General features: G+C 36.8%; 1 protein-coding gene across 5 annotated transcripts in view; it reads left to right on the plus strand.

The window, feature by feature from the left end:
- LOC145670240 (growth arrest-specific protein 2-like) overlaps nucleotides 1–19958 on the plus strand; it is a 370305-nt gene that overhangs the window by 314841 nt on the left and 35506 nt on the right. For all 5 annotated transcript variants that reach the window (XM_081738641.1, XM_081738636.1, XM_081738637.1 and 2 more), the window contains 2 exons: nucleotides 12104–12228; nucleotides 19576–19717. In XM_081738641.1, coding sequence (XP_081594767.1) covers nucleotides 12104–12228; nucleotides 19576–19717 — 267 coding nt within the window. The remainder of the gene's footprint in view (nucleotides 1–12103; nucleotides 12229–19575; nucleotides 19718–19958) is intronic.

Raw genomic sequence — 19958 nt, forward strand, 5'->3', positions numbered from 1 at the left:
TTGAAACACCCTGTATATAAAAGACAAAACAAGTTAATTAGGTACATGTATATAATAGTGTATATATATATATATATATATATATATATATATATAGTGGCGGATCCAAGGGGGGGCTATAGGGGCTATAGCCCCCCCTTGACGCTCAAGCATACACTGGATAAAATGGACTTCAATCCTGTTTTACACTGGATAAAACGGTAAAATATGGTTTAGCCCCTCCCTTGATCATATCCTGGATCTGCCCCTGTATATATATATATATCGCGTACATCATTGACTTGTTTTAGCTTGAATAACATTTCCATTTCAAGTGTGCCCTCGGAAAATCGGTGAAAAATATTGGTCCCACCCCCGCCGCTGTTTTACAGAGGGAACCTTGCCCTTTGCTTTGGAGGAAAGAACTCCATCTGCATTCAACTATTGAAGGATCTCGGCCACAGCAGCTTGTCCCTCCTCTTTCGAGCGAGGTACGGGAAACACATATACAGCAGCATTAGCAGGGACACACTTGAAATAAAAGTCTCTAGCAGCAAGACTCAGACTTCTAGTCGTTATGGCGACCTGTCGCCCAGGATTTGAGAATCCTGATTGTAAGTTTTTATTTTTTGCTTTAGTAAAACTTGATTGTTTTTTTAAGTAGAAAAGAATCAATGTTGTCTCTTTTCATTTGGTTTACTATATTAACCTTTCTTGTTTATTAATTCTATGCTTAGTATATGCATTTCCACATATTTATTTGAAAAGACCATGCGGCACTGAAAACGAATATACTATGCCTGAAATTTGTGAGTATACTATTTCAGTGTACAGTAGGTGTATGGGAAATCATAAAGTCTGTGCCGTTATATTTTGTAATATAATATGAACAAAGCGTAATAGCTCTATTCGCTTGACGTCTTTGACATACGGGATCCTGAGTTCGATTCTCAGTGGAAGAGCATTGAACTTACTACAGTGATTCGGATTCCATGGGTACATATCTCATAACATCGGTTCTGACACGGAACACTAAACTTCGAAAAACAAACAGCTTATTCGTTTGAAAGGTTTTTAGTGAATGATCATAAGGATATAAGACAAAAGATGGGATTAGGACTGTATGTGTATATATATACGTATAAGCGTGCGTGGTGCTTGATAAATGAGCATGGCAATGACCCACACGTGGACCGGAAGTTCACTGAGTCTTGCTCAGAATGCTCAAGTGAAGAAGCAGTATCCTTATCCTTAGTCTGAGTCATTGCTTGACACTGGATACCGACAGATGATTCTTCCGAGATAAACACCAGAAGACGAACAAGCCATCAGGGTCAAAATGATGTCGAGTAGGAAGATGGGAAATAAGAAAGAAAGTTAAAAGAAAGAAAGAAAAAAGTTAACTGGACAAAACAGGAAATCACGTTCGATAGTGGCACGTGCGATTGAAGAAACATCTTTTTTCTTTTCACTGTTTCCTCCAGGTTGATGATGATGGCTCAGTCTTCTTTGTTGTGTTACAATACTTGATGACATCAATACAACGGATCATTTCTTTGATGTCCTCTGCACCTTATTCCGTTAGATTCCTAACATTTTGTTTGTATTACCTTTTCTTTGTGGCAGACAAAAAGAAAAAGAAAAAAATCTCATTTAGAAGAATCAGAACCATTGTAGTCACCAAAATTCATTTGTCACGCCGAAATTGGGACGTAGAACTCAAGTTTACTTTAATGTATTTCACATACAGAAAGAAGCATAGTGTTGCCAGAGAAATTTTGCGAAACGTGTGAAGTCTTCCACAGCATGACCGAAGTGACTCCCATGCACAGCAGGGCTTTTCTTTCGAATTGCACGGTGGTCATGGTCCATTGTTTTTTGCAGTTTTGATAATTGCGAAAAGGCCATATGTGGTAGGATGTGCCCTCCTATCTTTTATGTATTTTGTAATAGGGTTATCAACCGTACCATAATTTATCGTGATATACGATAATTTAAGCCTTAATATGCGATAATGTCCTTGCGATAATTAATAGGTGAATTAATTTTAGAGCGCAAACTTTTTGCAGTGTTTCAATGTGCAAATAAATTGTAGGCAGGTACGATAATCACATGATTACTTTAAATCCTGGCTACCTTAATTCTGCCACTGTGTTTTAGCTGTAAGCTGTAACTGTAGACACGAACAAACATGTCATGTGGAAGATTAGAAGTGACGAAAACAAGATTTCTGAGGAGGCTTTTCTTGTATTGCCAACATCTTCTGTACTGCGCTACGGCCGAATTGACGTTTGGTACAAACCAATGACCCCATGCCATAAACGTCGCCAACACCTAATGGCCCACTTGACGGTAAATGTCGATCGTCGATGTAGCGACGCGTCGAAGGATTGCTACTAATTTGCCACTGGCGGAAAGATTTCGTCGAGTTGAAACAGACATTTAGAATCGGCGTGTTGAATCTTGAAGCTGCCACCGCCTAGCACTGAGGACTTCATTTGGTTCCACACTCCTTAGATGTGCCGTGGAGAATCGCGAAGGGACCAACACGAAATGTCGGCAATCATGTGCATGCGGTTATTACTATATTATTTTTTTCCTGACGAATTGTTGCTAAAGTGAGCTCCGGGGGTCAAGAATAACCCCTGCCTCTATATCTGAAGTAAAGGAATCTTGAGATGAGTGTATAATTGTATGAATTTGATGTCAACTGTTTTCGATCATTAGAAAGTGAATATGGGAGAACTATGAAGTAAAATAAATAGACGCGCGTCATTTTGTTATAAAATTACATGGCAAACGCATTTCATCTTATACCAAACGGTTACTGTCGAATATACACGGTTAAAGGAGCACCCTAATTGGCCAAATAAAAAGACCTCAACGATTTATTTCTGTACAAGCGAGGTTTTCTTGATCGCCTCCGTGGCGAAATCGGAAGAACACTCGCTTAGTTATCATGGTAGTTTGCGTCCATCCCGGAATACTTTTTTTTTAGTGTTTTGTAAACTTACCTTAATGTAAACAAATAATGTATGTAGGCGATTTAACATATTTTTGGGCGAGTAATTTTGTGGTTTATTGGCGTTTCGTCGCGTCTCCATCATTGATGGTATAATTTTCAAAACGGAAATGAGGCCACCTCGAATCGTTGTTGCAAGGCCGCCAATTTTTGGTGAGATGTCGCTGATTGACCATCGATGGTCCACCGACGCTTACGGCATGGGGATCTAGCAATACACTCTTGTCAAACTTCATGTGCAAAATTTACGAATGTTCAGACATTTTAGAATATTTTTTTTCTTCACTAAGAATGAACACCACGTTGGCTGTATCAGATGTGCACACTGCAGAGGTGGTAACCAAGGATGTTATAAAATAGAGGATCTGCCCATACAACAAAATCGTGAAGCTATACGTCACAGGTTGGCCACACCTACTCTGCCCACTCCGCGCCACTAAGATCGCAATGTTTCGAGCCAACAATCATGGCGGAAACGAATGTAGCCAATCAGACGTGCCGGTTTAAACGATGCTCGGTTGTTTTTTTGGCTTCATAGAGTTCACATGATAAAGATACGTATAGGCAGATCCTCTATTTTATAACATCCTTGGTGGTAACATTGCTGTAACGAAGTTGCTCGACGCGAGAGCATTACTCAAAGAGACACACCGATTCAACTGCCGTACACAATAATTTAGAGTGACACCTAATAAATGATGATGATGGAGTTCCAAAATTTTAGAGGGAATTATGATCAAACACCTGAAAGTGTAGTCCATTTCAGTGATTCTTCATTAGGCAAGCACTACATATACCTACAGAAGTATAAGCAGGGCCGGATCCAGGATTGTCTGAGGGGGTGCACAAATAACTCAAAATAACCAGTCACACTGAAACTCTTCAAATTGACATATGACAATATTCTTTACCCCTAACAACACTGATGCATAAACGGTGGAAAGTATTTTAAAGAGGGTCGCAAGTGTTATGCAGGAAAAAAGTGTTCTCTCCTGCTGGCTTCTGTTTTCTTCCCTACTTGACAAATGCTATATTGTTTGCTTGGTGAATTCTTTTCCTTCAATCTTTAGAAAATCGACTTCAACTATTGCTTTCGCAAAGCTCTGCTTTCTTTTAAGCCCCAAACGGAAACATGGTGGAAGAAAGGTTCGGGAATGTTGGTATTTTCACTGCTAGCTTCTCATTTTAGATAGTGTGTATTTACAACAAAAGAGGGTGTACGTGCACCCTTGCACACCCTCTAAATCCGGCCCTGCCTATAAGCACAAAAATTACATTGAAATTCTTACTGTAGCGGGGCAGCAGTAGCTCAGTGGTAGAGCTCTCACCTCTGTTGCGAAGTGTCCCTGGTTCAATCCCTGGTCATGTGAGTTTGTGGTGGACAATGTCGTGATCAGAAGCAAGTAAAAATTGATATAAAAGATTTATAGTTTATATGAGAACAATATGTTCAAGGCCGTGTCCATGAGGGGAAAGGGAGGGATACGCTGTGAACGATGGGAGAGGTTCCTGTGTTTGTTTCCCTAGTTTTTGTCTGGAATGCGTTTCGAGGGAAGAGGAGGTAATAGTCTGTCTTCTCGCACCTGATACTGAAAATCAGTGTACATTTTTGCAAATATTAAGAAAATAAATGTATGCCTATAGATGAATCATATAATATAGACCTATGTTAAACATTAAATACGTCTATCACTAACGTAACCTATGAGAAAACTTAAAAAAAAATAGACTTTACGTTCTAAAAATGGATTCTTTTCTGCTGCAATTCGTCCAAGGTCTTTCCAGCTTGCAATCCATTTAGGTTTGTTAGAGAGGCATCTTGACATAGGCTCTTGTTTCATATTAAATTCAATACTTCATCACGTTTTCCCTGCACACTAACCGTTATCACTTTGTTTGCTTGCATTATATCTTTAGGCTATATTTTCTACGCCCATTTTTCAAAGTACACTCACTCTTATTTGAGAGTCATCGTGTTACACTGAGAGCGGGTTTAGTGTTAGCAATATCTTGTAGAGAATTGTAACACAAAAGCATTTATATTTTTAGCATAGGATTTAGTTATTGTTTGTTAAATAACAATCTCTGTACTTAAGAAAACAGAAAAAAATATCCTTGAATCTATCTTTTGCCAATCCAATCATAGTGGCAGGGGCGGATCCAGGACGGACTTCTGGGGGGGGGGACAGTGGGTTGTAGTACTGCTACTTACAGCTACTTTTAAGAGATCCAAACTCTGGGATGGGTTTAATTTATATATAAAATAAGAATCATCTTCTGGGGGGGGCGATTGCCCCCCTGGTTCCGCCCCTACATAGTGGTTGTTACCCACTTCATCTTGCGTTATTGTACACCATACAGGGTGTATCAAAAAACTTGACAACTTTGAAATCTCATATTGATTTATTTATTAAGCTTACAGTCATGGGTTTGGTGTCATTTTGTATCTTCTTTTTTATTTTATACCTAAAGGGTTTCAATGTGGTTTCCATTGGTGATGCAGCACACATCCCATTTAAAGTCGATTTCTTGCCAAATCCGCTGCAGCATGTCAATTATGTCTTTTAATTCTTGTACCATTTGTAATTTGTATGGTCTGAGGTGCAACCGTTTCCTCAACACACGCCAAACTGTCATGTGTGGTACGCCTAGCTGTCGAGAAGCACGCCGGGTTGATTTTGTAGGACTGTTCACAAAACTTTGTCTCATTTGCTCTACAACATCTTCAGACGTACGGGGACGACCTGAAGATTTGTTGTGTCTTACCGAACATCCAGTTTCAACAAAACACCTATGCCACTGATAAATAGTAGGCCTACTGGGAGGATCTTTACCATACTCTGTACGAAAATTACGTTGCACAGTTGTCGCACACGCTCGGGCCCAGTAAAGGCAGTCATCTTTGTTCCAACTACCGGTAGCGCTTGTGGTGGCTTGTTTCTGAACTAGTGTACTACGTGAGTCAAAACTTGATGTGTTTTGCTACAAAATGACATAAAAACCATGTCTGTAAAACTGTAAAATAAATGAATAACTCAATATGATTTTTCAAAGTTGTGAAGTCCTTTCTGATACACCTGTATTATTGTTTTATTCTTAGTTTAGGCCATGCCTCCGTTGCATCCAAATGCGAATGTCACCTAACTATTGCAATGGATTGGATGTTTTGTAAATGTGATTTAAATTTACAGCTATAATTCTAACAGTGAGGTATAAATATGAAGTTCTTTGCTTGAAAATTATTATCTGAAGCTCTTGTGAACACATACTCAATAAGCATATTGATATTTTGCGAACAGATTCCTCACATCAAGTTCATATGGACCTGTGCTCAAAAGTGGATAGTCTCAGAAGTTATGGGGCGCCGAAATCGTGAAACAAGTGAACTTTAAAGGTTCATAGCAATTATCCGTTTCGTTTAGGCAAAACTATGAAGCGTTAAGTTAGAAATTTCAATTAATTCTCTGGAATTTTAAGGAAAACCTTGTTTTCGAAAACTCAAGTTAGTGTCAGTCTTTTGTACTCACTTTGCCTCTCCTCATTCTCAGAGCTCGAGAACGGAAAAAAACTACTCACAAATGGCCTTATGATCAGATTCAAAATAAGACACCCACCCATTTTCAATATCGTGTCCTGCCAATGGTGGCGCTAGGAATCTTATTTTCGAAAAACTTTGGCTAGAGGTTAGTCTAGATTAAGTGACGCTCCTTTGCCGACTCTTGATCTGGGTTTGGAGTTCAACATCCCTTTTAGTACCAAGGCTGTACGAGATATGGCCCTGCAACTGAGCGTGGGTCCGAACCACGTGAGCTTCTATCGGAACTTGAATCCGGGTCTCCCGCGCTGAATTCGCGTACGCTAACTACATGATTATAGAGGTTGATTTCGTTCAAACTAAAATATAGGAGATAATATATAGGAAGTAGTTGTATCACGTGTAGACCAAGTGAAAGAATTCGAATTGTATCAATTGGGTTTGTGCCCTCCCACCAGGAGCTGAACCTGGGACCATATGCAAAAAAAAAAAAAAAAAAGCGCAAGCGCTAGCCACTATACCAGCAAGGAGAGTTGTTCCAAGAATAACTATTTATCGGAATAATTGTTCGAATAGTTATTCGAATAACGAATTTTCGAAGAATTCATACCTCGAATAATAAATTATTCGAATTTTAACAGAACTAGTCCGAACACCTCACTGCCCTCTTCTTCACAGTGACATCGAGTAAGGTTATGGGAACCAAGAGTGATGTGAAATTTCTCATCTTCCATGGATTGCCCTTCCATTGCACAAGTGTAAAGAGAATTTGATGAGTTCATGTATTTGTCATATGCACCGCACAGAGGCTCTTACTGTCAGGTTGATAACAACACTAGCGCAACTCGGCGGCAAAATGCAGAACTACGAACGGCTTTTTTTTTTTTTTTTTTTTTTTTAATTTCAGGGTAGACCATAAGAGAGTTGCAAGATAAGTAAATTCGAAAATTATCACCACTAGCAAAAATTAAAATTTTGTTGATATTATTGTTTTTGTAGCTTAAGAAGATAATGTGAAATTCCAAAAGAAATTTTGATACGGTAAAGAGTATCTTTATACAAAATAAATAAACGAAATCTGGGAACCCTACATACACGAAAGTAGTTATATGTGTATGTAGGGTTCCCAGATTTTTAGACTGAAAAGACCGGGACATCCTATGAAAATTTTAGTCGTAGTTATGCACTTGTTTTGCTGTAGGATTAGAATGAATTAAATAAAGGTTAACACTCACCATAATTGAAATGCTTAGAAATTATCCTTCATAATTTAAGTTGCAAAAGTTTTCTTCTTTCTTTTTTCTTTTTGCTTCAAATCTGGTAGCAGGTGTTTCTCGATTCCGAAGTCACCCCCAGATAAATGAGTATTCGCAGGCTATCGTCAAATATTTGTCCCTGAATGGGGGTCAACCAATAGTGGGAACCCTAGGTCTAGGAACCCTGAACTACATGAATCAAAGACACACGCTAATAATCTTTCGACTTATCGTAAAAAAAGATACAGCAGGAACCATTTCTTGAAACCAAAATCTTAACTGCTCTTGTTTCATGAATTTCACTTTTCTTACCCTAATTACCAAGCGTCATAAACGCTTGTGCTTCTTACCAATGAAAAAAAATTCAATTGAATCAATCCTAACGTTTTCGTAGGGTGGTTTGTTTACGCGCTCTAATAAATGCAGAATCACTTCTCAAGCAATCATTGGAAAACAATAAAGTAGCTCATACGGACAGCCTGTCACACTCTGTACACTATATATTCCACATGCGTAAACATAGATGTCAGTTAAGATATATATAAAAAAGTATCAATTGCAAGTGTTCCATTGCATTTGAGTGTAACAAAAACATATTAATAGCAATTTGAATTTCATTTATTCATTCCGACTAGTGATATTTTCGATAAGCCACGCAAGTGTAAACAATAGTGTTGATGCGTGCTATTTATTTCCGCTCTTTGCACAAGTGAAAGATCAGTCATAATCAGAGAATGAACTGCAATATAAGCTCATATGTATATATATAAACGATTGCATATATAATTTTGTATTGTCTTGCACATCATGGTATGCACACTCGAGTACATATATTTACTTATTAAAGGGATTTATAAGAACGTAAATGATAAAGAGGGAAATTTTTATGATGGCGTAATGCACATACATTATTACGTAATTGTGAACATTAAAACAAGTAGACTATATGAATGCCATTTGCAGAAAACAAAGCATAACTTTTTTTTTCTAAAGTGACGTCCTCTAAATGCACCCATCTCTAATTTAACAATCCCCCATTTGGAAATGGATGTTTTCATAATCATTTTCATAAAAGTATGGACCAGCTATTCCTTGTGTTGATACGGCACATCTCATTGTCTTTTCTCATTGTGTAACGGTCTCTGGAGTAAGAAATGTGGATTGTTGATAGGCACTACATTACCGAAAATGATTCTTTAATGGCCACTTACGTTAAAAAGTGTTTCATCCGACATTCACAACAGTGGCGACATCAGAGGAGGGGCAAGAAGGACAGGCATTGTCCTCCCCCCCCCAGACATGTAATGTAGGCTAAAACTCTTTTATTTTCGGTACACAAAAATAACCTCCCAAAATGCTTCTTCCCCACACCTTCAAGAAATTAAAAGTGGTGTCGTCACAAATCCACAAGTTTTCATGGAAATTTAAATTTTGTTTCATTTGACTAAAAATGTTCAGTAAACATTCATCGAAGCGATAATCCTTAGGTTGTGGCATGTTGTTGTGCAGAACATTGCTTGAACGCAGTATACTACTTGGATAGTCGAATTCGTTCGTTCTCGAGCTGTTCGAACTCTGGAGTTCAAGCCGTTTTGATGGCTTGGTTAATGTTTAACGGGACCGTCAGCAGGTGAGCCGAACCATTTTTCCATTGCCCGGGTATTTATCCTGAGCAGTTATGTACGTAAGTCCGTATAACTAATATGTAATGTTGGTTACGTATAGGACAGGCGTTCTTATAAAAGCGCCAAAACATCCATACATTTTGGCTCTTCGCAAATTTCCCTAACTCCGAGCAGAAAATCGAAAAATGGTTTCGTATGCGTTAGATCTGGTGCTATACGAGTACAAAATTTGGTAGTTTTATGCGAAAATCTGATTATAGATACACATACATGAATAGGGATATAATAACACTTTCACCATGTATTGAAGTTATAGTAGACCTATGCACTTGATTTTAATCGTTTCTTAAGCAAATGAGAAATTCATTTGACCATTCCTTTTATAAACACCAAGACGAAACCTACTTTTAAAGTAGAATTCTGCCACAATAATTCTGATCTTTAGCTAATGAAAACAAGAGAAATTCGTGTTTATGTAGTATATTTCTTTGTAAAATTTAAAATTATTTTTCGACATGGTGCTATTTTCTACTTAGTTGTATTTTGTAGTTCGCTATTTATTTGAAATACCTATTTATCTGTGACTTGACATGCATGTTTTTACAGTAACATTTCAGAAGTAAATTAATTTGAAATGTATTTCAAGAATATTAATTTATTCCTTAAATATTTGAAAAAAAACATACATACAAAAAAAATTATTAAATTCCGAAATCGTAAAATGCATCAAAAGTGTTTCATTTTTCCTTCATAATGATTTATATATGAGCATCACAAGGCAAATACAATCAATCAGTCTTCAAAAAATCTACTGCGAAGTTCTCTTGCCCGTGAAACAGAGTCGGTCTTTCTCCCTCCCTCCTTTCATTTAACGCGCGATCAACACAGAGCTCCACTCTATTTCCTCTCTCCCGCCCGCCACAAGAACGTAAAGAACGAAAGATCTTGGCGCCATAAAAAGTGTATGATTACATTGTACGAAAGACCAGGCGTTTAAAAGGCTGTTCTGTGACACCAACAGACGTTAAAAAAAAAAAGTAGAACATGTGAACAGAGCTTAACATCAAGTGTGACTTACGCTATGTTGCCATATCTTTCATGAACATCAATCATGGTTGCGGGTTTCATATTAAAATGTCTAAAATTTGTGTTGAGAAGTTCCTCATTCATATGCAGGAATAAATATCAATGATTTATTTAAAAAGGTATTTTTCTTTGGATTAATTGGGAAAGCATATAATTTTTTGATTACATTACAAAAGCCCCTACATGAAGATACATAAGGTTTACCAATTATGCTGCTAGGACAATAAATTGTATGTATTCGGCAATGTCATTTCAGATTTTGCTTGGGGAGGATTCTCTACCGATATAAGTAAAATTTCACGTTTTTCATTCATATATTACTATTCTATTGATTATATTGCCAAACTCAGAAGGGGCAATTCAGGGGTATAGAAGAAAAACATGCTAAATCCATTTTTCAGTTTTGTCAGGGAACAAAGGAAAAGTGACACCCTTATGTCTCAGAATTGTTAAACAATTTTTGTTTATTTGTTTGTTTGTTTAGTAGTAGATTTCACTCATCTGCATTAAGTAGTGACCACTAAACAAAAAAAAAAAAAAAATATGTTAAATCAATTTTGCGGTAGACAACGGCCGAGTAAGTTTGTGGTAGACAACATCGTGCTTTTTTTTTTTCGGGGTATTCCCATTTCCTCCCACTTTTTCATTCCAACCATTCTTCCATCATCATTCACTTGCTTTAATCATCGTCTCCCTTAGCCTTACAGGCATAATCGTGAGACGTCTAAGAAAATGATAGCGTTAGGGAACCAACAAAATGAAAAGTACGAAAAGTGAAGAACGAGTAGTAAGTCCCCGGCTATATGTAGCGTTTGCAAAGCGTTTTTATTGCTCATGCGTACGCTTGTAATACGTTGACCATGTATTTAAATGTGGATGGCCAATCACAAACGCGAATGCAATAAAACGCGGAGAAAACGTCAGTTCGAGCGTATTTGGTGCGTTTCGGAACAATAGACCGCCTGCTGTTTAAAAGATGTCAAAAGCAAGGGGAGAAAAGGAAAGACGTGTTGCCAGGCAAGGGGATTTTAGAAAGAAATAGCTGCTTTGAAGATGCTTTGTGTCGAGTACTGGAACTCTGCTATTATAGACCTGGACTTGGCAAAAAAAAAAAAAAAAAAAAAAAGATCCGGACACCCTGACTGGCTTACAGTGTGATTTATAACTCTGGCGAAAGTAAAGTTATCAAATAGCCACCTTGGTCGCGTTCGCTCTAGGGGGTAACGCTTCGGTAACGCATTCTCAAATAGCCACAAACTTAGAATATATTGTAGGAAATTATATTTACTTCTCCCATCCACTACCTTGGAAAATACACCGTTTAAACTTACCGTAGATGATATTCAAGACCAAACATGGTCTATTCTATAAACTCATGGTGCAAATACAAAACTTACTTCTCGTTGTCTGCGATGAGTTCCTCCATCTATTAACAAGCAAAATCAGAATAATTGTTTCAACTCAAATAAACCATGTTTATTATTATTATTATTATTACACTTGTATTTAATTATCGAGCTTGAGAGTTGCTAATTATGTTTGTTTATTACATTGTTTTGGTGGTATTAAGATTTATCAGTTGTGATATCTTCTGTTGCAGGTACCTGTCACATCACAGCTGAGAATTTCCTAGATGTACTGGATAATGGAGTAGTGGTTTGTCGCCTTGCACAAGTCATTCAGGAACGAGCGCAGAGAGCACTTGAAGCAGGACGTGTACAAGGCGTGAGTATTTATATTATTATTTTTAAAGATTACGTGTACATTTCAGGGGCTTCATTTAGGAAGGGCACACATACTTTAATAGATTGTCTACTAATATACTAGTACAAAACGTGAAAGTCTTATGTCGGGGGTACTCTTGTCCCCCCCCCCCAAGCGAAGTCTGAAATGACGCCCCTTGGTACATTTTAGGTGGATTCGTTGAAGTTTACTGAAGTGATCGTGCAGTTGTAGCCAGGGCCGACCCTAGGCAATTTGCTGCCCTGTGCAATGCCATCATTTGTTGCTCCCCCTTTCCCCAGAAAAACAAATCTTAAAATAAGCTACGATTTTAATTATGCTACCCCATTATAAACAACGAAAGAGGGGGAAACAGCACTCGAACTCAGAAAGGCCTAAACGCTACAAATACATTTTTTTTGTATAAATATAAATTATGTATATTTTTCTTTAAATAGGCTAATAATCTGTTATGTTCGTGAAAGATAAACACACTTGCGGAAGAAAGATGGTGATCCTTTTTATAGAATTCAATATGGAGCTTCAATGTCAATATATTAGTTTGCAATTCAAGTGCAACTAGAACTTTCATATTTTATTTCTTGATTGTTCTTAAAAAAAAAAAAAAAAAAACTTGTTTCCGTTTACAATGACAAGGAACTTGTTTGTGACAAAGACAATACTAATTTCCATATCAAAACTGTGATAACTAACTAAATGGAACAGCTGTTCACTACAGTTTGAGAATTGAGTTCTTGTATTTGACAACAATCAAGCAATTCATGTAGACATTTGTTTGACCATTTGCTTTAGCACTGTCCATGTGACCTTAAACTAATGCGACCTAAACATGATTCATGAATGTAGTATTCAAATAGAAGGTCAGCTTAGTAAATTTAACTACCATCATCATAAAGTCTGTTTCCAACAAAAATATCTATTTTAAATAATATAGCTCGGACAGATTTTGCTACCCCATGCAAATGATCGTGTTGCACACATGGTAGAGCCGGCTCTGTACTGGTTGTAGTAGAACAATTAGTGTCTCATTTTATTTTAAATTGAAGAGGATTTCGAACGCTATGTACACGTTCCTATCGGTACAACATAGCCTACCTATCGGAAATAATCTGTGATAACATTCAAATCATCCGACGGCCCGTTCTATGATCAGTACAGAAGGTAGTATTACTACTGGAATTAATATTATTACTATATGATTAGATTATTGTCGTTTCCTTCTTTGTCTCCACCTTTTTTCATATTCACAGGAGGTTCACGTTTGCATTTACCTCCACTTTCTTTTAACTTGAGTGTTTTCTATTTCTCATCCCCTCTCCCTCATATCATTTTGCGTATTGTTCCATCTCATCTTGGGCCGTCCTTTTTTCTGGTTACTTCTAGCTTTTCGATTCTCTTTCATATATAGTAATCCTTTCTTCGTTCTTCGAGTGCAACTCCTCTCAGCTGCCATTCCTAAAACTTTTTATTCAACGCTCCCACCTTAATAGTGCCTCTTGCGTAATCGTTCCTTAATCTAACCTTCCTCGTCACACTGCACATCCATCTTAACATTCTTGTCTCTGCCACTGTCATTTTCTTTTCCTGGGTCTTGTGATGTTTCAAGTTTCACTACTGTACATCACGGTTTTATTATCGTACTGCCTTTTAACCTACAACTTACTTTCTTGACATCACCCCGCTCGCTCATCCTTTTCCAGCTCAGCCAACTAGATTGTATTCTGTGTTGGGTTTCTGTATGGAATCCAAGACACGCTGCTTGTACACGCAAGGAGTTTAGCGTACATTCCATGGCACTATAATTTTCACCTAATTCATCAACACATCCACTACCAAATTGAGCAAATATGGACTAAGTTGATCCTTAGTGCAAGGTAACTTCCACAATAAACCCTTCTATCACACCCACACTACTCTTCACTTGGGTCTCTGCCGATATATATATATATATATATATATATATATATATATATATATATATATATATATATATATATATATATATAGGGTGTTTCAAAACCACACCGACAACGTTTGGGGGGTGATTCCTGACACCTGGGTGCACAAATACTTCCTTTCGGAGATATAGGCAGCCGAAAACATGAAAGAAGAATTTCTAAGGTCCATAGCTCCAATACTATGGGACCTACCATAGTCGGGTCAAGACTTCGCTTATAAACTAGTATCTACCCTATCCAATTATCCAAGTTTCAGAATCCTCTGGTACTTCCGCAACATTTTTTATGGAGGGAGTTTGGCTAACTACCTCTATAAAAATTGTTGCGGAAGTACCACAGAATTCTGAAACATGAATATTTGGATAGGGCACATACTAGTTCCTAAGTGAAGTGTTGACCCGACTACGGTAGGTCCCATAGTTTTGGAGCTATAAACCTTTAAAATTCATTTTTTCATGTTTTCGGCAGCCTAAACTCCGAAATTAAGCATTTGTGCACCCATGTTGGTCTATACTTTTTGTCTTATCTTGGTGTCAGGAATCACCTCCCAAACGTTGTTGTTGTTTTGAAACACCCTGTATATGCATGTACTCTATATATAGGGTGTAACATTAATGCATGCATAAAAGTTACGAGGTGATTGCGGACATCCAAATAAGTAAAAATGTTCCTATAAACATGGGTCTGATGCCACTTCGTTTCCGAGATACAGGGTGTTCAAATATCAAGTCTCTCCAATGGCTCATTATGGAAAAGGGAATGGAAAGGTTCATAATTACAGGAATAATACAATGAAATGGAATTATGCCTGTGCAAATACATTTAACTAATATAGAGAATGAAACTAATCAACATTTGAGGTCATTGGGTTGTCAGTGTTGCTAACCTGGTACAAAGTGTTATGTTTTCACATAGCATTAAACTTCCACATGTTAGCATATTATTGCTGACATCAAAACGTTCCTAAACATGGGGCAGATTTCGCTTCGTTTCAGGAAGACAAGTCGTCGAAGTGTGAAGTCAACGGCTGACAATAGTAAACAACAGTTCATAGAACACAACTATTGCATGTTTCGAAAGATAAGTAATTGAGAAAGATATTCGATGGAGGCCACAGCGTTTGATTATACCACACATAAACTTCGGAAGACAGTACCCCATGTTTAGCAAAATTTCGATGTCAGCAATCATATGCTAACGTTTGGACGTCTCTCTGCTATTTTAAAACAACACTGTGTACCAGGTTGGCAATACTGACAACCCAATGACCTCAAATGTTGATTAGTTTCATTCTCTATGTTAGTGTAAATATATTTGCACAGGCATAATTCCACTTGATTGCATTATTCATGTAATATTGAACATATGAACAAAAACACCAGAGGTGCAAAAAGTGCAGCCAAGTTCATCAGCCTCAAAAAGTGTTGAAATGAGGATGGATGAGCCAAGTTCCTTGGCCACTGCATCTGAAACGAACACTGGAACTTGGCGCGAGGTGTCTAACATATTCGAATACATTAAGATGTCTGTTCCTAGTTTCACGACCGGGACATTTCAGCCCTAATGCTAGTGGTGACCCCCAAAACCACCACGCTCACAAACACCATCCCTAAGGCTCGTTAACATCATTTACCTTGACACTTCGTGGAGGAATATAATTTTTCCTTGTCTTGGTTTCGAACCACCAATCTTACTGCAGTATACTGTATATGTGCCTTAGCGCCTTAGCAAAGTTGATATTCCTAAGGTTGATGGTGGTCCCGAACCCACCACGCCCACCACCACTATCCCTAAGGTTCCTTAACATCATTTTTCTTGACACCTCGCGCCAAGTTCCAGTTTCGTTTCAGATGAAGCGGCCAAGGAACTTGGCTCATCCATCCTCATCTCTACACTTTTTGAGGCTGACGAACTTGGCTGCACTTTTTGCACCTCTGGTGTTTTTGTTCATATTTCACTTCTTTTTGTAGTTCACCATGTCAATATCGTATATTGGGATTCTCAATTGTGGCATATCGCTGGATTTAAATTTAAAATTGTACATTTTTAAAGGAGTCATAATGTGTCACATGCAACATTAGTTCCCAAGGGCTCTCCCATCGGGAATCGAACCCAAACCCTGTACAAGAAAGGCGCACATGCTAGCCACTAGAACAGCGGGGAGGATTTATTGTGTTAAATACCTGTCAGAGAGTTATGTCTAAACGAGATTCTAATTCATTTACCCGAACTACAAAATCACGATCACTAACATCTCATTTTTCACTACCTAAATACGAAGAGTATCAACGGGGCCTAAAACCTTTGATGCTGAATCCTCGCTGCTACATCACTAGACATAGCTGGTGTTTCAATATATTTAGTTGTCCTCTACCTTTCCACATTGCGAAATTACGGAGTTCATTATATGACTCGCATGTTGCGCAGTTTCATACTGCCTCGGGTTTTCCTTCCTATGATATACACCTTTCAAATAGCTTGTAATCTTCGATTTCTTGCTTGGCTAAGGACAATTTTTTGCCTATAAAAAATTTTCCATAGGACATTCCTCAAAATTCGGACTTTTTCCATACTCAAGTCATTATAGGGTACCTTTGTGCGGAGTTTAACGTCTCTGTCTCATTGGAAAATACCGAATCAATTTGATGAGTGAGCGAGTGAAACTATTTTTTCCCTGCTAAGGACAGTTTTTTGCCAATAAAAAGTTTCCTATAGCACATTCCTCAGATTTCGGACTTTTTCCAAATTCAAGTCGTTATAGGGTATCTTTATGCAAAGTTTCTCGTCTCTATCTCATTGGAAAGTACCTAATCAATTTGATGAGTGAGTCAGTGAGCCTGAAAACTGCATATTTTAGGGGTCCAGTACTCGAATATGGTTGAAGGTAGGAATGTGAGATTTGGCATATGAGTACATCTCTTGGATTTCTCCTTAAATTCTAAATTTCATGTTTCTACCCTTAATAGAATCGTTTTTACAAAGCCTCGAAATCGGCGATTTTACCCAAAACTCTTGTTCGTGTATAATATGCTTACGGCAGTGCAGGCCAGTTTTCATTTTCTTCGCGGAACTTGGCTGCCATGCACTACCGTGCATGTTAATTTCCATTTGCTTTCCCATAGTGAGCAATTGGAGGGACTCGACATTTAAACACCCTGTATCTCGGAAACGAAGCGGCATTGGACCCATGTTTATAGAAACATTTTTACTTATTTGGATGTCCGCAATCATCTCGTCACTTTTGGCCATGCATTAATGTTACACCCTGTATATATAATAAAATTATTTGTTTCGAATTTGAGAGTATAATAATTATTCAAAACTTGAAAATGTTTAAAATCAAAACGAATAGTGTTGACACAACTGAAATTACGAAGATGAGTACTCTGTTCTAATATATTTTATATAAAGTACTGCTGGTGCTTAGACTCGTGTTTAAAAGGTTTGCCTTTGTAAAATTAGACAGTGTCCAACCCATTGTGAGAAAACGTACTAATGCTATTTGATCTGTAACATTAGTAAATGATGCAAACAAATATTTTTAAATTCATACAGGAACTTGAAAATAAACTTACAAAGAACTCCTCAATAAGTCCTTGTCTAAGTCCTATGAACTAAAGATCACCCAAAAGACTTGCCTACAAGATAACATTGTCTCCCTGTTTTATCACTATTACAGTCAAGGTTTATTCTATTATTATTATTATTATTAATTATTATTATTATTATTATTATTATTATTATTATTATTATTATTATTATTATTATTATTATTATTATTATTATTATTATTATTATTATTATTATTGAGAAACTATATTTCAAGTATTTTCAAATTTCGAGTTTTGGGTAATGAGAGTTTATTCACCACATTCAGATCAGAAATCTTCCTTTTTTTTTTCCATGAGTAAATTCACCTTCCAACTCTTGATTTCTGTTTTTAATAAATGCATTTTTAAAAACATGTAAGTTACAATATCAAAAACCAGTGTCACGTTTCCTTGAATGCTCTTAGACACATATTTGAAACTCGGGAATTAATTTCGGTACAATCGGTCAGACGGCTTACTGATATTACTTAGCTGGTTGTAGTCTGAGTGCTTTTCCTTTGCGGTACGCAGCGATACGACACACAGACACCTTTCTGACATTTGATACTTGTATTAATCTTAAATATTCTGAATCCAAGAAACAAAGTGGTATCTTGATTCAGTGCTATGTAATGGATATATTTAGTGCATATAATGTTAGACATGGGTGCTAAACTTTCTTTTCTTTTTTTTTAAAATCAAGATTCGAACACCAGAGTCCTCACATTGACTTTTTCCTTCTTCTTAACATGTGCTAATATCTACACAATTAGTCTGACTAGTGAGTAAACGTGGGAATAGGAAATAATATCATGAAAAGAAGGCATGGGTAAAGACATTGAGGCAAGAAGTTATGACATTAAGGCGCTAATGTTTGAGACCAAATGCAGAATATTCTAGAATTTCTAAGGATAATTGTTTTCACTTGAAAATTGATGATGAAAAGATCACATACCTAGGTTTTATTAATAAATTAGTGGAATGCATATCTAATATTAATAATATTAATTATCTATTTCACGTTAACCACCCGACTGGAATCTTATCTATAGACCATTCAGCAAATACTTTTTCTTATATCTGTACCTGTCCTTTTTAAGTAATCAAGGATACTTTCAGAATTATATTGTCTTCCCTGCACTATGCAAAAACAATTTGAGCTGAGTTGTATTTTTCGTAACTATACTAATCTATTTTTACGAACTTTTTATTATTATTATTATTATTATTATTATTTTAACTAGAAATCGACATTTGATGGATTAATAAAACACTGTTCTAGGTTTTTGTCGTTTTATATTTGTCTTGCTTTCTCTTTGTCTCTATTGAAACTTCGAGAAAAAAAGTTGACACATTATCTGTACCCAAGAAACCCAAAGCCTACTAGTATATTATTGTATTCAAACATGAATGTAAAACAAAGAAAACTTAGAATAGTGTTGATCAAATGTTGATTTCTAGACTACTAAGTTTAAATTGTTTCTACAGTATAGGGAAACTAACGATAATGTAATTCTGAAAGCAATGTTGATTCCTTAAAGAATATACTTACGAAAGCAACAAGTAGTTGCTGAAACGCCTACGGTCAAGATTTTTCAGTTCGATGCCTACAATGAGTATAAACTTTGTTAATATCATCTTGCAGTATATCCCAATTAACTAGATCCTTTGACTTTCTGGAATATGAAAACATTTATTTATTTATTTATTTATTTATTTATTTATTTATTTATTTATTTATGTGTATGCATGTAATTCCTCGTTGCCTTACATATTTGCAGCCTATACCAACTATTAGATCTCGCTACTGGGAGAATGCTGCCAGAAGAAGTTTCTTCTCTCGAGACAACATGGAGAATTTTATCCGGTTCTGCAGGAAGCTGGGGGTGCACGAAAATCTCCTCTTCGAAAGTGATGACTTAGGTAATTATAGTAGTTAATTTCATAAGTAAACATTTCGTTGTTATAATTCTTATTTATTTATTTATTTGTTTGTTTGTTTCTCATTTTGCAAACTTCCAATTTTTCAAGAGAATATATATATTTTTTAATATTAAATGTGGCACAAATTACTTTCGAACATATGCCCAAAACTTACTAGTTACGTTTCTTCAGTAAGCCTTTTCGGACTATCAGCCAGGTGAAGATATTGAAATCCGACGTT

The sequence above is a fragment of the Thermobia domestica genome, chromosome 14, assembly GCF_964235325.1.
Source record: "Thermobia domestica chromosome 14, izTheDome1.hap1.1, whole genome shotgun sequence".
NCBI classification, from domain to species: Eukaryota; Metazoa; Arthropoda; class Insecta; order Zygentoma; family Lepismatidae; genus Thermobia; species Thermobia domestica.